Source organism: Pipistrellus kuhlii, unplaced genomic scaffold, assembly GCF_014108245.1.
Source record: "Pipistrellus kuhlii isolate mPipKuh1 unplaced genomic scaffold, mPipKuh1.p scaffold_m20_p_19, whole genome shotgun sequence".
In the NCBI taxonomy this organism is placed as follows: Eukaryota; Metazoa; Chordata; class Mammalia; order Chiroptera; family Vespertilionidae; genus Pipistrellus; species Pipistrellus kuhlii.
Window position 1 is genome coordinate 9,348,332 of NW_023425504.1, and position 19,006 is coordinate 9,367,337.

At 42.0% G+C, this 19,006-nt stretch overlaps 1 protein-coding gene across 2 annotated transcripts in view; it reads right to left on the bottom strand.

Annotated features, from left to right (window-relative positions):
• The window catches only part of HPRT1 (hypoxanthine phosphoribosyltransferase 1), a 43,824-nt gene extending 40,195 nt beyond the window's left edge, over positions 1-3,629 (bottom strand). For both annotated transcript variants that reach the window (XM_045583504.1, XM_036443401.2), the window contains exon 1: positions 3,473-3,629. In XM_045583504.1, the coding sequence (XP_045439460.1) occupies positions 3,473-3,499 (27 nt within the window). In that variant the 5' untranslated portion in view covers positions 3,500-3,629. The remainder of the gene's footprint in view (positions 1-3,472) is intronic.
• Positions 3,630-19,006: the final 15,377 nt, after the last annotated feature.

A 19,006-nucleotide genomic window follows, 5' to 3' on the forward strand; every position in this document is an offset into this window, starting at 1 on the left:
GGGACAATTTCATTGAAGTGAAGTTGGATATGTTACTTCACCAATTTGTGTCACCAAGGTCATACTAGCGAGCGTTTGCCTACATCATAAAGGACCTATTATGTAACTTTGGGACAGTTACAATCAATAATGTCTGCAAAATATTTACCTCAATGTCTGACTAAATAATCTATAATAATAAGAGAATAATATGCTAATTAGACCGGACATCCTTCTGGATGAAGTCAGGGCTGCAAGGACCAAGGCCTGGCTGCGAGGGCCAAGCCCCTTGCACAAATTTCGTGCATCAGGCCTCTAGTTATAAATAATTAGTCACAACTGTCACTACTAACCTAAAAGTAGAGATGTTAAGAGCAGACTCTGGGGCCAGATAACTTAGATTCATATCCTAGCATTCCTGAGTGATCTTGGGCAATATACTCAAACCTCTCTTGAGCCTCATAAATTATTGTCTAAATATCAAACTGTAACACTATATGTAGCAAGCACTATTGCTAACATGTAGACAATTTCTAGGAAGGAAATAAAAAAAGGAACAGGAATTTGCAAACCAAAAAGACAAACAAAACTAGCACCAGCCAGTTCTAGCCAGAATAATTCACCCTATGCTGGGGCAGGAGTCATACCCAAAAGTAAAAGCATCTAACTTCTTCAGCAACTGAATAAAAATGACCCCTACCATCTTTTGAGTATCTACTACTAGTATAACATTGACGTGCATGGGCCTCTAAAGAGACCTAGGTTTAAGTCTGAGCTCCTCTTAATAACTGTGTGATGTGGCTGTTATGTTGAGGTCAAATTACTTAACCTCTCGAAAGCTTTAAAGATTCCTCCTCTGTAAAATGATAATAATCATATTACTGTTTCAGAGTTGTTTTGAGGGTAGGCCTATGTAGGTAAACACAATGGTAACATTATCACTATTACCAGTCAGGGCCCACACAAAGGTTGATTCCCATAAGTCATCTTATAATTCTTTCAATAATACCATGAGGTAGCTAACACGTCAGTTATACCTAAGGACACCAAGTGGAAACAGAATTTGCCACCCCAAAATAGACTTTTAGGAGATATTACTTTAAACTCCTTATATTCAAGAAACAAAAGACTGAGGGGAAAAACAAACAAACAAAAAAAAAAACCTTTGACCTTCCCTGGAACTACCTAAAAGAATTTAGATAGAGGGGAGCAATCATCATAGATAGCTACAGTTTAATATGAATTAAGTGTAATAGGATTCTATGTTATTGGCCCAGCAAATGTTTCTTTACCAAACATTTATTTTTCCAACCTGAAAACTGCTGTCCTACTTTGAAGTCCCAAACCACAACTCCCTCTTCTCCTTAGCTCAAGATCCCATATAAGCCTCAATTACTATGGAACCCATGTATGTGCATACATAATAAATCCGGTTAATCTGCCTCATGCTAATTTGATTATTAGTCCAGCCAGAAGAATTTAGCAGGTAGAAGGGAAATTATTTCTCCTCCCCTATAACACTTTAGCCGGTCAAGGGCATGTACATTGGTTGTGGGCACGTCCCTGGTGGGGGGTGTGCAGGAAGCAGCTGGTCGATGTTTCTCTCTCATTGATGTTTCTAGCTCTCTATCCCTCTCCCTTATTATCTGTAAAAAATAAATAAAATATAAATTAAAAAAAAAAGAACACTGCTCTTGCATTAGCTGGCCAGGTGGCTCAGTTAGTTGGAGCATCCTACGATGCACCAAAAGGTTTCAGGTTCATTCCCAGTCAGGGCACATACCTAGGTTTTGGGTTCAATGCCTAGTCCAGATTCGTATGGGAAGCAATCAATTGGTAATTCTCTCTTTTTTTATTTATTTTTTTATTTTTTTACTTTTTTTTATTGATTTTGTACAGAGAGGAAGGGAGAGAGATAGTTAGAAACATCGATGAAAGAGAGTCATTGACCAGCTGCCTCTTGCACACCACCTATTGGGGATATGCCCGCAACCAAGGTACATGCCCTTGACCGGAATCGAACCCAGGACCCTTCAGTCCCCAAGCCGACGCTCTATCCATTGAGCCAAACCGGTCTCGGCGGTAATTCTCTCTTAACACTCTCTCCCCCCACCTTTTCTCTCTCTAAAAATAGATAAACATGTCCTCAAGTGATTAAAAAAAAAAAAAAAAAAAAACTCTGCTCTTTACCTGAAGTCACAATGCCTAGTAAGAAATAGAATCCTTTCTTTTTTAGGGCTCAAATGGTTAATTATTTTATTTATTGCCCTGGTAGATGTGGCTCAGTTGGTTGGGCCACTGCCTAAGCACCAAACGGTTACCAAAAGATCACTGATTGGATTCCCATTCAGGGCGTAAGCCAGGGTTTCCGTTCAGTTCCTGGTTGGGGAGAATGCAGGAGACAGCTGATAGATGTTTTGCTCTCCCTCTCTCTTTTTCTCTCTATAAAAATTGTTAAACATTACTGGAAGTATTCGTTCAACAAACCATTACTGAGAATGTCTTACAAGTCAAACGCTGTACTATAAAGGTGGGGTTACAGTGGTGATTCCTTCCCTTATAAAGTTTTTGTTTTAATAGGAGACCATCAACAGATAATCAGGAAACTGCTTGAACAATAAAATTGATAATGATGCAGGCTCAGATTAGGAAGGGGTTGGCTATTTTAGCAAGCATGATCAGAAAGGTGAGGTGGGAAGGGGAGCAGCTTGGTTTGTTCTAGAAATAAGAAAAAGAACCAATGAGGTTGAAGACATCGTGAGAGGCTGCTTACGGAATGAATGTGCCCAAAGATAAGGATCAGACTGACATTTCTTTTTGTTTCCTGCAACCTCAAAGAGCATGGGATACAGTTTCAAGCACATCTGAAGTCCAGGTCGGCCACCTCTACGCAAGCAAAAATCATCTAGTATCATTTCCTTATCTCCTTCGTGCGTCAAAATGTAAACATGGTTACCGCTACCAGAGTCCGGTCCGGATCTGGGAGGCACAAATATTTGCTGAACTAGATTAAAGCATCGGTACCCACGTGTCTCCCCATGTGGTGGTTTCCTGTCTGGGTCCCCCAAAGAGGTACCCGGAAGCCATCACTTCCATCCCCCAAATGTACAGAAGAGGGCCTCTCCCTCACCCCACCGGGTCATTCTGGAATTGGCCCATGGCCCCTCTCCCCCAGCACAATCGCAAATGGCACAAGTCCTCCAACACGCCACCCCCACCTCCCACATACACACACACTCTCCCACACGCGATCCCAGGACCCTTCAGAGGACGCACCCCCACCGGCCTCCCCATTCGGTTCCCCGCCGCCCTGGGGTGACGTCAAGCTGAACCCAGAAAGCCAAGGCCGCCCCCCCCTCCCCAACCCCACCACCCACCCGGCTCCCGGGCTTCTCCGAGTCACCCTGGGCCACCCTACCCCACGCCCGCACTGCAGCCCCGTGCCCCATGGGCTGGCCCCGCCTGCCCAGGCAGGGCCGGCCAAGCCGCTCACCACAACGCTGGGGCTGCGAGTCGCCATAACGGAGCCGGCAAATGCACCGGCGGAGGGCAGGCTGGAGAGGAAGGAACCGGCGCAGCGCGGAAGAGGGGGCGGGGGCGAAGGAGGCGGCGCCTGCAGGAAGCGGGGAGGTTTGCCCAATGCGCGTGTCAACCGTCCTCCCGCAGCCCTGCAAGTCCCGCCCCTGCGCCCGCCCCTCGCCCCGCCCCCGCCCCCAATGAAGCTCGCACGCCCGGCCCGCGCTCCCTGCGCGCCTCTGTCTGCCCCTCTCAGCGCTCACCGTCACGGTCAAGCAGCGGCCCTGGGAATTCTCCTGCGGAACAAGTGGAGCGGGTTCTCTGCACGTGCAACTTTTGACCCGCTTTCCCCCAGGCTCCCGTCTAGATGGCTCCCACGTTTGCAAACCAGCCGCCGCCCGCATGTCTTCCCAGTGGCCCTATAGACCCGATCTAGCTCAACAGGGTCAGTCACCACGTGGTGCCACTTGCCCGGCGTCCTCTTCCCATCACCTTGAACTGCGCGGTGGACTCCATTTTCCTGGCTTGCCTGAATGTGACAAAAATGTTTAGCTGGTTATCAGAGTGGAGACCTGAAGCCCTAGAGTCAAGCAGATCAGGGTACATACACATGGAAGGGGAACACTCAATGATTCTGTGACCTTGTGCATATCAGACTCTAAGTTTGTATGTTCTCTCAGTAAAATGAGGTTATTAGTAGGATTCTTGTAAGTAGCAAAGGACATGATATACAGGTGTATATCTATGTATATGTGTGTTATGTATGTATATGTTGTTGAACAATATTTAACTGAGTAAATTTGAATATCTAATTGCCTTTATTAATTCATGAATCTCCTTCCACCACCATTTATCCCCCATTTACCCTCTTCTATCTCTCCTCACCCCCTTCCCTCTGGTGGTTTTTGTGTGTGTGTTTGGTTTCTTTGTTTAATCCCTTTACTTTTTTCACCCAGCCCCACTACTCACTCCCCTCTGATAGCTGTCAGTCGTTTCTCTGTATCTTTGAGTCTGTGTCTATTTTGTTTCTTTATTTTTGTTCACAGATTGGTGCACTGATGGGGGTGTGGCCTGCGGGATTTGCCACTATGACAGCACACTGACCACCAGGGGAAGCCCCTATGTTGAGCGTCTGCCCCTGGTGGTCAGTGCTTGTCATAGTGACTAGTGACTGGTTGTTCTGGTCATTCCACCATTCAGTCACTGAACTTTATATATATATATATATATATATATATATATATATATATATATATATATATATATTACAGATGATGTACCCCTGAAACCTACATAATTTTAGTAACCAATCACAAATAACCCCAATAAATTCAATTATAAAGCAAAGATCAAAAATGGAACTCCCACTTGACCCAGTGACCCCACTTCTAGGCATATATCCCAAGAAACTAGAAATACCAGTGAGAAAGGACATATGCACCCCTATATTCATAGCAGCATAGTTATGAGAACTGTAAAAATCATTTATGTAAAGCACCTAGCATAGTACTTGCCACATAGTAGATGCTCCAGAAATAGTAGCAGTTATTAATTTTAGCATATATGAATGTGCTATTTAGTTTCTACTTCCTTAGTTTCTCTACCTTCCCTATGTATCATCAAGAAGCAACAACTCATAATGGAAATGTTACATTTGGGCTTTAAACTGAGATCTGAGTTCATCACTAACTATAGTTATGACTTTGGACAATATCCTTAACCTCGGCGTGTCTCAGTTTCCTCATATGTCAAATGCAGATAATATCTCCATCACAGGTGAGGCTTGAATGAAAGAATGCAAAAGTGCCTAGCATGGTGCTTGCTTCAATAAATGATAATACCATTGTTATGCATTCCACATTTTGGCCTTAAACAATTCTTTACTCTATCTTTCTGGCCTCTACGACTTCTTACCCATTCCCTTGTTGATGGATATATGGGCAGTTTCTAGGTTTGGATTATTATAAATATTACTACTATAAACATGTTTTACATATCTTTCAGTGAACATATGAATGCATTTATATTTGGAATAGACTTTGAAGTTCATATCAGCACTTTTTTATTATCCTTTTAAGAAACATGTGTTCCACTGGGAAGTTGATTCAGAGAACTTCCGGTTATACATTCAGCCTGTGACACATGCAGACTCAGCTACCCACATTTGTTACTAAATTAGGCACCCAGCACTTCAGAACCTTGCTTCTAGCTTGCAGTTTTTTTTTCTGTTAACCCCTGTGGGACCACATATTTCTGTATTTTTTTAAATGTATTTTATTGATTTTTTACAGAGAGGAAGAGAGAGGGATAGTTAGAAACATTGATGAGAGAGAAACATAGATCAGCTGCCTCCTACACACCTCCTACTGGGCCTGTGCTCCCTGTATTTCATATGTCTTTCCCCCCATTGACCTCTCCCCAGCCATCCCCAATACCCATAACCAAAGTACATGTCCTTGACCGGAATCAAACCTGGGTCCTTTCAGTCCACAGGCTGACACTCTATCCATTGAGCCAAACCAGTTAGGGCTATTTGAAATAAAGAGTGATAGTCCTGTGACTGTAAAGACAGAGTACTATTTTCAATCTTGTCACATTGTATGACAACTTGGGGCTTTTTAAAAAAAACAACTATATATTTTATTGATTTTTTACAGAGAGGAAGAGAGAGGGATAGAGAGCTAGAAACATTAATGAGAGAGAAACATCGACCAGCTGCCTCCTGCACACCCCCTATCGGGGATGTGCCCGCAACCAATGTACATGCCCTTGACCGAAATCGAACCTCAGACCCTTCAGTCCGCAGGCCAACGCTCTATTCACTGAGCCAAACTGGTTTCGGCTAACTTGGGGCTTTTGTGTCTAAAATTTAAAACAGCAAAGAGAGTGCAACCTGCAAGACATAGTACTTTTTTCTTGTTGTTAATCTTCACCCAAGGATAATTTTTCATTGACTTTTAGAAAGAGTGAAGGGGAGGGGGAAAGACAGAGACTGAGAAACATCAATGTGAGAGAGGCACATCAGTTGGTTGCCTCCCACAGGCAGCCAGACCAGGGCCAGGATCAAACCTACAACCCAAGTACAGGCCCTTGACTAGGAATTGAACCTAAGACACTTCAGTGCATGGCTAATGCTCTAACCACTGAAAAACACTGGCCAGGGCAAGATATAATACCTTTGTTTAGTAAGTAAAAATCTGGTTCATATATGAAATATTTTATTAATATATAGAGTCCTGGTGCACGACATTCATACATTGGGAGATGGCGAGGGGGGACAAATGCTAAATTGGCCAAGATGCTAGGAAAACAGACATAAATTTGGACTGGCCTGAGCCAAGTGGAATGGAATGTATAATCCCCATACAATGGTATAGGACCAGGTAGAGTGTTTTCCAATGCTGCTGATGGCAGTTCTTAAACTGTGGTATCCCAATCTCTGATCACAATTTTCCTCATTTCCAGTTCTCTTTGTCCACCCTGCCTAAGATAATCATGCTTCAGACTTATGAGAAACCTCCAATTCTCCAGTCCACAACCCTGCTCCTGGCTTTCCTTACTTCCTAGTTCAGTTTGTATCCCACTCTAACAACTCTCTCACCAATTTGGGAAAACCTTTGGACCCATCTAATCGTGCTCAGCCACTCTGGCTCATATCCATAGCCTGTTTTTTATCCCTACCAGGCTACAGAGTACTGCTGGAGAAAAGTGCCACAGCTATGGAGATTGGTTCCTCTGTAGACTCACAGACCTAAAATACGCCTAAAATACATCTCTATAATCCTTTACAAGTCCTTGGTAAATTTCTCCTTATTCCCTTCAGGAATGTTCTGAATATCTGTCCCCATTCAACTCCATCATTCTCACTCTAGAAAGACTCAGGTCACTAACCTATGAAGAGGTGGAAGGAATAAGGCATGAACCACATCAATATCATTCTGTCCACATCTAAAGTATCTCCAGGCCCAGATACTTGCTGTATCCATTTTATCACTCCAGTTTTCTCCTCAACAAACTCACTTCAGCCTATCTTCTGTACCCATCATTATACCAAACAGCTCTAACAAAGAACACCATTGTTTGGTGTATTGGCAAATTCAATGGACACTGTTTATGGCCTTACACAACTGTTCTTTGTATTGCATTTGGTACTAATTATCACTTTGTTCTCAAATGTATTTCCTTGGCTTCTGGACACCAGTCTCCTAATTCTTCTACTTCCATATTTCTTCTTGCTTTCTCTCTCAAAGTTTACAGTTACCCTTCCCTGGTATAAAAATTTAATAAAACCACATCCAATATAATGATCAAAGTCAGGAAATTAACACTGATGTAACAGTATTAAATAATATAGGACCCTTATTTAAATCTCACCAATAATCTCATTAATGTTATTTCCCTGGACCAAGATCAAATCCAGGAGTACATGTTGCATTCCCTTACATCTCCTTCATTCTGGAACACTTTCTCAGTCTTTGTCTGTCATGACCTTGATATTTTTGAAGGGCACTGCCAGTTTGTTCTGTAGAATTTTCCTGAATTTTTGTGTCTTAAGTCATATTTCAGGCATTCCATCTTGGGCCATAAATACAACAGTAGTAATGGGGTGTCCTTCACAGAGCTTAGTATCAGGAGACACATGCTATTGATTTGCCTCACTATTGATATTAATTTGGATTAATTAAGGCAGTGTCTGCCATGCTTCTTCACTACAAAGATAAGATTTTTCCCTTTGTAATTAGTAAGGAAAATGAGGAATGATACTTTGAGACTATGTAAATAGTTTATCCATCAAACTTTTACCCACTAATTTTAGCATCCATTGATGATTCTTCATTGAAATAACTTTTACTGGGTGTTTGTCTAATGTCAGTTTTCCATTAACATCAATCCTTCTTAATTTGTTAATTGAAAAGTCACTGTAATAAAGAGCTTTCCCTTCTTCCTTTTCAGTTTTATTAAATTATTTACATGGACTCAGGGATTCCAATGTTATCATAGGTAATGAACCATTAGTAGCAGTTATTGCTTTGCTGCTCAAATTGCCCAAGATTTGACTATTGGGAGTCCCTCTATGTTGGCTTTTATGTCTTTTTTTTTTATCTCTCCCCATCATTCTTTGAACACTTCCTTAATTTCTGGCACCACAAGATACTCTAGGCTCATCTTTTTTGTTGTTTTTAAAGGTTATGTTTCTTTTTATTTTAAATCTTTATTGCTGAGAGTATTACAGATGCTCCCAGTGTCCCACTACACCCAGTTGCTGCCCTGCCCCAGGTCTTCACCACCTTATTGTCTGTGTCCATAAGTAATGAATATCCTATATAATATAATGCTAATATGCAAATTGTCCCCATGGGCAGGAGTTTGACTGGGAGTTAGATGTGTGATGATCACCAGAAGGCAGCACAGAACATGGCAGACATCGGTGACACTGAGCTCGCAGCAGGTGGCAGTGGAGGTGCTATCAGCCCTGATGGGCCCTAATAAGAGCTGGACTGCAGCAGGATGGTGGAGCAGGTGAGAGGGTGGTGCAAGGCCAAGGCAGGTGCAAGTGGGGGCCCACAATCATCCCACCGGTCGCCCCACAGACAGTGACTAGTGACAACGGTGTGAGTGAGGCCGGCAAGCAGGTGGCACCAGGCCAAGGTGGGTGCAAGCAGAGACCCCGATCACCCCACAGATCAGCCCTGATTGCCAGCCAGGCCTAGGGACCCTACCCATGCACACATTGTGCATTGGACCTCTAGTATGCATATAATATTTCTGGTTAATCTCTTCCCAACCCCCTCCTTCCCTCTGAGATTTGTCAGTCTCTTCCATGTTTTAATACCTCCAATTCTATTTTATTCATTTATTTTGATTCTTAAAGAATACTCTTCAATATTTCATGTAATACTGGTAGATTTACCTATTCTGGACATTCCATATGAATGGAATCATGCAATATGTAGTCTTTTATAACTGGCTTCTTTCACTTAGGATAATGTTTTCAAGCTTCATCAATGCTGTAGTGCATATCAGTACTTCATTCCTTTTTTCTGGCAAAATAATATTCCATTGTGTGAATATGTCATATTTTACTTATGGTTTGGTGGTGATGAACTCCTTTAGATTTTTCTTATCTGTAAAGTTCAACTCACTTTCAATTCTTTTTAAAAATACATATTTTTATTAATTTTAGACAGGAGAGGAGAGTGAGACAGAGATAGAAACATCAATATTGAGAGAGAACCATTGATAGACTGCCTCCTACATGCCTCCTACTTGGGATTGAGTCTGCAACCTGGGAATGAATCTTGACCATGAATTGAACCATGACCTACTGGTTCACAGGTTAATGCTCAACCACTGAGTCACACCCAGACTGAATGACCTTCAATTCTAAATGATAGCTTTGCTGGGTAGAGTGATCTTACTTGTAGGTCTTTGCTATTAATCCCTCAATATTTCTTTTTAAAAAAATATATTTTATTGATTTTTCACAGAGAGGAAGAGAGAGGGATAGATAGCTAGAAACATTGATGAGAGAGAATCATCGACCAGCTGCCTCCTGCACACCCCCTACCGGGGATGTGCCTGCAACCAATGTACGTGCCCTTGACCGGAATTGAACCTGGGACCCTTCTGTCCACAGACTGACGCTCTATCCATTGAGCCAAACTGGTTTCAGCTTCATCCCTCAATATTTCTTGCCACTCCCTTCTGGTTTGCAAAGTTTCTGTTGAGAAACCAGCTGACAATTGTATAGGTATTCCCTTGTAGGTAATTAACTGATTTTCTCTTGCTGCTTTTAAAATTCTCGGGTTGGCTCAGTGGAAAGATCCCAGGTTTGATTCCAGTCAAGGGCATGTACCTTGGTTGTGGGCACATCCCCAGTAGGGGGTGTGCAGGAGGCAGCTGATTGATGTTTCTCTCTCATCAATGTTTCTAACTATCTCTCTCCCTCTCTGTAAAAAATCAATAAAATATTTAAAAAAAAATCTCTCTTTGTCTTTAACCCTTGACATTTTAATTATGATGTGTCTTGGCATGGGACTCTTTGGGTTCCTCTTGTTTGGGACTATCTTTGCTTCCTGGATGTTTAAGTCTATTTCTTTCACCAGATAGGGGAAATTTTTGTCATTATTTATTCAAATAGGTTTTCTTTTTCTTTTTTCTTTTTTTTAATAAATCTTTATTGTTCATATTATTACAAATGTTCCTCATTTTTTTCTCCCTCCATTGCTCCCCTCCACCAGGTTCCCACCCCACCCTCTGCCCTTTCCCCACCCCTCATTGTCCTCATCCATAGGTGCAGTTTGGGTTCAGTCTCTTCCCACACCCCCTACTCTCCTTTTCCCCAAGAATCGTCAGTTCACCTCCCTTCCATACCTCTAATTCTATTATATTCACCAGTTAATATTGTTCATCAGATTTTTTAAATTCCCTTGGTTTTTAGATTCACTTGTTGATAGTTACATATTTGTTGTTCATAATTTTTATCTTTATTTTCTTTCTCTTCTGAAAGAACCCCCTTCAGCAATTCATATAATTCTGGTTTGGTGGTGATGAACTCCTTTAGCTTTTTTTTTTATTTTTTATTTATTTATTTTATTTTATTTTATTTTTTTTTTATTAGTGAAGCTCTTTATATGTCCTTCGATTCTGAGAGATAGCTTTGTTGGGTAGATTATTTTTGGCTGTAGGTTCTTGTTATTCAACACCTTGAATATTTCTTGCCATTCCCATCTGGCCTGCATGGTTTCTGTTGAGAAATCAGCTGACAATCGTATGTGTGCTCCTTTATAGGTAACTACCTGTTTCTCTCTTGCTGCTTTTAATATTCTCTCTTTGTCTTTTGCTCTTGGAATTTTAATTATGATGTGTCTTAGTGTGGTCCTCTTTGGATTCCTTTTTTTGGGGTTCTGTGAGCTTCCTGGACTTATAGGTCTAATTCTTTCATTAGGTGGGGGAAGTTTTCTGTCACTATTTCTTTCAGTATGTTTTCGGTATCTTGCTCTCTCTCTTCTTCTGGGACCCCCATAATTCTGATGTTGGTTCACTTGAAGTTGTCCAGAGGTTTCTTACATTATCTTCAATTTTCTGGATTCTCTTGTCTTCTTGCTTCTGCAGAGGAGTATCTTCTGGCTCTTTATGTTCCAAGTCTTTGACTTGATTCTTGTGATCTTCCGTTCTGTTTTTAGGACTCTGTATAACATTTTTTATTTCAGACAATGTATTCTTTATTTCTTGTTGATCCCTTATTATTTCTTGTTGATCCCTTATTATTTCTTGTTGATCCCTTATTATTTCTAGTTGATCCCTTTTCATATCCTCATAGGTCTCGTTTATTTTATCAGCCTTTTCTAGGAAATTCTTGAAAAACCTTATAAGCGTGGTTTTGAACTCTATATCCAGTTGCTTTTTGTCCTCCATTTCTTTCATTTGTGACCTGTTTCCTTGTCTCAGCATTTTTGTAGCTTCCCTGAGTTGGTAGCCTTAAAAGTCTCTGTGTTCAGCTTGGATGGGGCAGAGTTTCAGGGTGGAGCCTACAGCCTTGGCTTCCGTCAGCCACGCCCTATGAGGCTCCTGAGTCTCAGTATTCCTCAAGGTCCTCCAGTATTCCTTGCAAGCACCTCTGAGAGTAAGGTGCCCTCGAGTTTCGCGTGCTACCAAACAGTCTAGGCTCTTTCCCAATGAGCCCAGAACTGGGGTTCAGTTCAGTTGGAAGTGGGGTTGGAAGTAGGGTTCAGAGCAGTATGGAGCTTTTATCTCCTTCCAGCTAGGGCAATCCAGTGGCACAGTCAACCGTCTATTCTCTGCGCACAATGTGCGCGCCTCTGGGACTTCCTTTCGCGGCTCCCCTGGGTTTCTGCCTTACAGCCCAGGCTCCCTCTGTATGAGCCTGGGTCCCCAGGGTCTGGCCTAGAACTGGGGTTCAGTGCAGTTGGAACTGGGGCTCAGCACAGTCCAGAGCTTTTGTCTCCTTCCCGCTTGGGCAATCTAGCAGTAGAGTCAACGGTTAGTCCTCTAGGCTCAATGTGCGCGCCTCCGGGAGGCTCTGCCTTTCACTGCTCCCCTGAGATTCTGCCTAACAGCCCAGGCTCCCTCTGTATAAGCCTGGGTCCTCAGGGTCTGGCCTAGAACTGGGGTTCAGTGCTGTTGGAGCTGGGGTTCAGCATAGTCCGGAGCTTTTATCTCCTCCCCACTAGGGAATGCCAGCCAGGCACTCAGCCTCCCCCTCCTCTCCAGCTCCATTCTCTCCACGCGCACAATGTGTCTCTGTACCTTAGCCTTTTACAGCTCCTCTGATTTTCCTTCTTGTTTTCTCTTTCCTTCTTGTAGAATTTCCAGTCAGTCGACTTTCCTGTAGTTCTGGGTAATGTCCATTTTGTATTTTATTGAAATTGTTGTGTGAGGCTGCAGTTAGGTGTTACCTATGCTGCCATCTTGGATTCTCACTCTCAAATAGGTTTTCAATATCTTGCTCTCTCTCTCTTTCCTCCTTCTGGCACCCCCATATTGTTAATGCTGGCACACTTGAAGTTTTTCCAGAGGCTCCTTACACTATAATCATATTTTTGGATTCTTTTTTCTTTTTGCTCTTCTGATTGGGTGTTTTTTGCTTCCTCATATTCCAAATCAATGAATTCATTCTCTGAATCCTCTATTCTACTGTTGAATCCCTGTAAATTATTCTTTTTTAAAAACTGAATTCAAAGAGGAAGGGAAAGGGAGATAGAAACATCAATGATGAGAGAGAATCATTGATCAGCTGCCTCCTGCAAACCCCACACTGGGAATTGAGTCCACAACCCAGGCATGTGCCCTAACCAGGAACTGAATTGTGACCTCCTGGTACATAGGTAGATGCTCAACCACTGAGCCACTCCAGCCAAGCATGTAAATTATTCTTTATTTCAGTTAGCATATGCTTAATTTGACTGGTCCTTTTTCATTCCTTTGACATTCTCACTAAGATCATTGAAAGTCTCATAAAGTCCCTTGAAACTCTCATTTAGATTGTTTTTGAACTCTGTATCCAGTAGTTTGCTTGTTTCCATTTCTTTCATTTGTGATGTTTCTTTGTTTCTGCTCTATGTATTAGATAGAGCTGCTATGTCTCCTGGAATTGGTAGAGTGGCTTTGTGTAGTATGTGTCCTGAAGGATCCAGTTGTTCAGCCTTCCCAGTCTCCTGAGCTGGGCACTCTAGGTGTACCCCTGTGTGGGCTGTGTACACAGTCTTGTTTTGTTGAGCCTTGATGTTTATTGATGTCACTGGGAGGAATTGATCTCCAAGCCAATAGGCTGTGAGAACCAGATGCAACTACAATAAAAGAGCTGCAGTGCAGGAGACACCATATGGAACAGGACTTGTTTCAGTGGGGCTTTGGTGCTCACTGAGTCTGCCCCTTGAGTGTGTTGCTTGTGGATATGTAGAGTTGTAATCTGGTATTGTGTAAAGCTGTCCATGGGGTACACTGGCTCTGGGGCCTCCTGGGAGGTGCAAAGTCAGCCACTGTCTGGGGTCACCTGGCACAAGCTTCAGAGAGATCTGCAGATGGCTGCAACTTGTATAGAGCTTAGAAGTGCCCAGGCAAGGCTGAGCAGTGAATCAAGGCAGGCTGGTGCTAAGGCTAGGTCTTGGGCCTTTTTTATTGATAGGTTTGGGGCACACTGATGCCAGCTGCTGCTTGTTTGAGAGATTTTAGGAAATTCTGAGCCATGACAGGCCATTCAGATGGAAAAGCCACTTCAAATAGCTCGGGTAGGATTGTCAATTGGAAGGGGCAGGATCTTAAAGAATCACCAAGGCAGAGTGAACAGTGTGGGCCAAGCTTATGGAAACTCAGATATGGCTTCCAGTCAGCTTTGTGACAGGGGCGGTCCCAGCACAGGAATAATGACCCCTGTGAGCAACTTTATCTGGGAGAAAGTTTCCCTTGTATTCCTGCCTCAATGCCAGACAATCCAGTTCCTCCCCATATTTCCCAGATCTCCCAAAGCCACCTCCCAGCACTGGAGCTCAAAGAAAGCTGGACCATGTAAGTTTGTGCACTAGTCCTTTAATAAGAACTCCAACAGCCACTGTACCACTCAGCCACAATCCCTGCTGATTTTTGCAGCCTGAAGTTATACGAACTTCTCTTCCCAGTTCTGGAACCCTGAGCTGGTGGTCTGGTATGGGGCTGGAACCCATTGCTTCTTATAGGAGTTCTCTGCAGCCAAGATATCACTCCCATTTAAAAAAAAAAATGCCACACGTGGGTATTGGACCAGCCTGTTTTTTGCCTCCACCCCTCCTCCCAATCTCAGTGTGCTCTATTCTTTATTTCTCTAGTTGTAGGACTTCCATTCAGCCAGATTTCAGGTGGTTCTGAATGATGGTTGCTCTATATTTTAGTTGTAATTTTGATGTGGGTGCAGGAGGTGGAGAGTACCAGCATTAACCTACACTGTCATGTTGGTTCTCTCTTTAGGCTCACCTTGTACTTTCACTGCCCTAGCCTTGGAATCTTCAATTTTCCTAAATAGCCCTAGTTCCTTTAATTGGTAACTGGTATTAGTAACCAAGCTCTGGGCACTAGGTTATAACATTTAGTTCATAATGGTAAAAATCAAGTGTCTTATAAGCTTTTAAAGAGTACTTATGGAGATGGAGTGTGAGCACTGTGGCAGCCACACTCTTCTTAAAAGGAGCTCCCTGAGGGAGCATCTGGCTTGATTCTAGTCCTTCTGTAGAGGAACCTAGAGTCACCAGGATGTGCTGAGCTGCTGCTTCACCCAGATGGGGTTTGCCCTACTATGGGAGTCACTTCCAGTTGGGCAAATCCTGGCAGCTTTCTCAGAGTGGGGAATGGAGGATGGCTCTCAACCCTGGAGGAGACTGGGGCTCATTATGAGGCAAATGTCAGCTTTTCCCTCCATTGCTTCCTATATTTTCAATAAGCTCAACAGTAAACTATCTTACAGTTCAGTCTCACAATATTGGGAAAGTTGTAATTAAACACAAGGAGCTCAAGTTCCTTTAGATTAATTTTGTAAATCAAGTATGACTCAATCAGGATAGTGACATATTCATGTTCCTGTGTAGGGGCTAACAATGTGACTGTTAACAAAATGACTTCTAAAGATTTTACCCAGAGGTCATGGTTGGATTCCTAGTTAGGATACATGCCCGGGGTTTCAGGCTTGATCTCCAGTAGGTGGGGTGCAGGAGGCAGCCAATCAATGATTCTCTCTCATCATTTATATTTCTGTCTCTCTCCCTTCCTATCTGAAACAATAAAAATATATTTAAAATATTTCATTATTGAGTTTAATATAGCTCTGTTGCTTGATAATTATAGCACACACTACAGATTTTAATATCCTGATGATTTAGCAAGACCTTCTCTGTTCGTAATATGTTATTGCCTCAGGTTATCATACACCAAGTAGTTACAGGTTGGTCCATATATTTGTGTACCATTTACTAATAAGGTGCTTCACTTACCTTCATTCTGATACTTTTGGTTACTATAGTAAATGAAACAGAACCATTTGGTTTTTCAACAGGTTGTCTCTGCTCTCCATTAACATTTGTCTAAAGGTCCTTGTTATAAATTAGATATCGAGTTGTGTTGTCCAATATACTAGCAAATGACTTCATGAAAGTGAACTGCTACTCTAAGTGGAAAATACAATAGGACTGAGTAAATCTAGTTGCAGTTTTAACCTTAAGATGATTTCAAACAAAACCTCAGGAACATGTGTTTGCTTCTATCTCCTGCTTCCAAATCTGTGGAAATTTAAGTAGGAATAGCAAACACTTAAAATGCATTTTTTAAAGATTGAAGGTTTGTGGCAACCCTTTGTTGAACAAGTCTATTGGCAATTATTGCAATATTTCAAATGTTTTCATTATTATCATATTTGTTATGGTGATCAATCAGTGGCCATCAATATCAAGGCAAGACCCTACACCAGAAAAAGAATTATGAGTCACTAAAGTCTCAGATGATGGTTTGCATTTTTAGCAATAATGTATTTTTAAGTTAAGGTATGTACATTGCCTTTTTGGACATAATACTTTTGCACACTTAATAAACTACAATATAGTATAAACATATTCAATGGGAAACAAAAACTTCATGTTACTTGCTTTATTGTGATATTTACTTTATTGTAGTGGTCTGTAACCAAACCCTCAATATCTCTGTGGTATACCTGTATTGTGATTGTATTTTTAAAACATTTTTGTGACATATATGAAATGATATGTTGTTTTGGATTTGCTTCAAAATATCCCATAATGTGTGGGGAAGGTATAGGTAGAGAAGATTTCTTGATAATTCTTAAGGCTGATTAATGTATTCATAGTAAGAACATTCTTCAAGGCGAATTATTGGACTTTTAAGAAATGTGCACAAAACTTTGACTCGGGAATTTTTGTTTATTTATCATGAAATAATCAGACAAGCGCAGAAAGCTATATGTATAAGAATGTTCATCTTAGCATTATTTCTTTTTAGACATTTATCACCCATGCATTCTGTAAGAAAATCAATGTTACTTTAACAAAATGAAATAGGAATCTCAGATGGATAAGAACATGAGATACAAACAAAATAAAATGGTGGCAGCTGAAGGGTGAAAACAGCTCAAAGGCCACTTTCCTATTTGTGGTGCACTTCAGTGGAATAGTTTTTGAATGAGAAATGAGAGAGTTCTAACGAGGCCACCTGATCCAAATATAGTTTATACTTTTCTCCAGATGTGGTACCTTAGTGAAATATCCTGATTACTCCCCAATATTTACTCCTGTTCCCTGAGTTGAACATTTTTGGGGCTTCTTTAGTAAAAGCTGCTGTTTCTGATGTTGTGTTTACTTTAAAAAATAATTCAACATTATAAAAAAGTTGCAAGGATCCTACAAAAGACTTGTATTCCTTCACCAAAATTCACCAACTTGTCACATTTTGCCTCATTGTAGCTACACACTTTTTCTGAACCAGTTAAAATGCAGACATATCACTTTGTATTTTCTAAGAACAAAGACATTCTCTATATACCAGTAACTACAATGATAAAAAATGGTAATTAACATTGACACAATAGTATCATCTAATATGCAAACCAAATTTAAATTTGGTTAGTAGTCTTCCATATGTCCTTCATAGCAAGAATACTTTATTTTTCTGAACCAGTATCCAATTCAAGATGCATATGGTTCAGAAAAAGTGTGTAGCTTTTGTCCATTATTTTTAGTTGTCATGTCTCTTTAGTTACCTTTAGTCTGAAACAGTTCTTTAGCCTTTTTTTGTGTTTTAAGATACAGACTTTTTTGAATGTTACAGGCCAGTTGTTTTGTGGCATAGTCTTTAATCTGGGGTTCTCTGCGTTTCTTCATGATTAGATAACAGCTGTTTGCAATAGCAAAATAATAGCAAAAACAAACCCTGCAAACAGCTTAACTGTCTAGTGATAGGAAAATGGTTGAAGAAACTATAGTACAACCACAAAATGGACCATTATGCAACCAATAAGAATGAATACAATTTAGTTGTATGAGACATTTAATGTAATTTACATATATGCATAGAAATCTTTGAAGAGTTTACAAAAAATATGATGGCCTACAGTTAAGATTAAGGGATACCTTAATCAATAAAGAAATTAAAAAAAATAAAATTAAGGGAGATTTAAAATCTTTACTAATATGGATTTTGTAATTTTGGTATATGAGTGTCAATTCCGTAAATAATCCTATATAATAAAGAGGCAATATGCAAACTGACCCTCACAAGATGGCTGCCTACGACGAGGCCGGCAGGGGGGTTAGTGAGGGATGACTAAATGACTGGATAAGCAGGCTGTGTGTGGTGACCAGACCAGCAGGGGGGTTAGTGAGGGGTGACCAGGCCAGCAGGGGGGGGGGCAGTTGGGGGCAACCAGGCTGGCAGGGGGGTTAGTGAGGGGTGACCAGGCTGGCAGGGGGGGGGGCAGTTGGGGACAACCAGGCTGGCAGGGAGGGGCATTGAGGGCAACCAGGCCGGCAGAGGGGGCAGTAGGGGTGACCAGGCTGGCAGAGGGGGACAGTTGGGGGCAACCAGGTCAGTAGTGGGGGCAGTAAGAGGCAACCAGGCTGGTGGGGGTGCAGTTAGGGGCAACCAGGCCAGCGGGGCGGGGGGGAAGTTGGGGGTAATTAGGTTGGCAGGGGGGCACTAAAGGGCAACTAGGCCTGCAGAGGGGGGCAGTTAGGGGTAACCAGGCCAGCAGGGAGGACAGTAAGGTGTGACCAGGCAGGCAGGCAGGTGAGTGATTAGAAGCCAGCAGTCCAGGATTGTGAGAGGGATGTCCAATTGCTGGTTTAGGCCCGATTCTGGCAGTCAGACATCTCCCAAGGGGTCCTGGATTGGAGAGAGTGTAGGCTGGGCTGAGGGGACTCCCCCCACCCCGACCCCCAGTGCATGAATTTCATGCAGCACGCCTTTAGTGAAAATATAAAAAACTTTTAATAGTGACAGGATAGTTTTGTTTTTATAT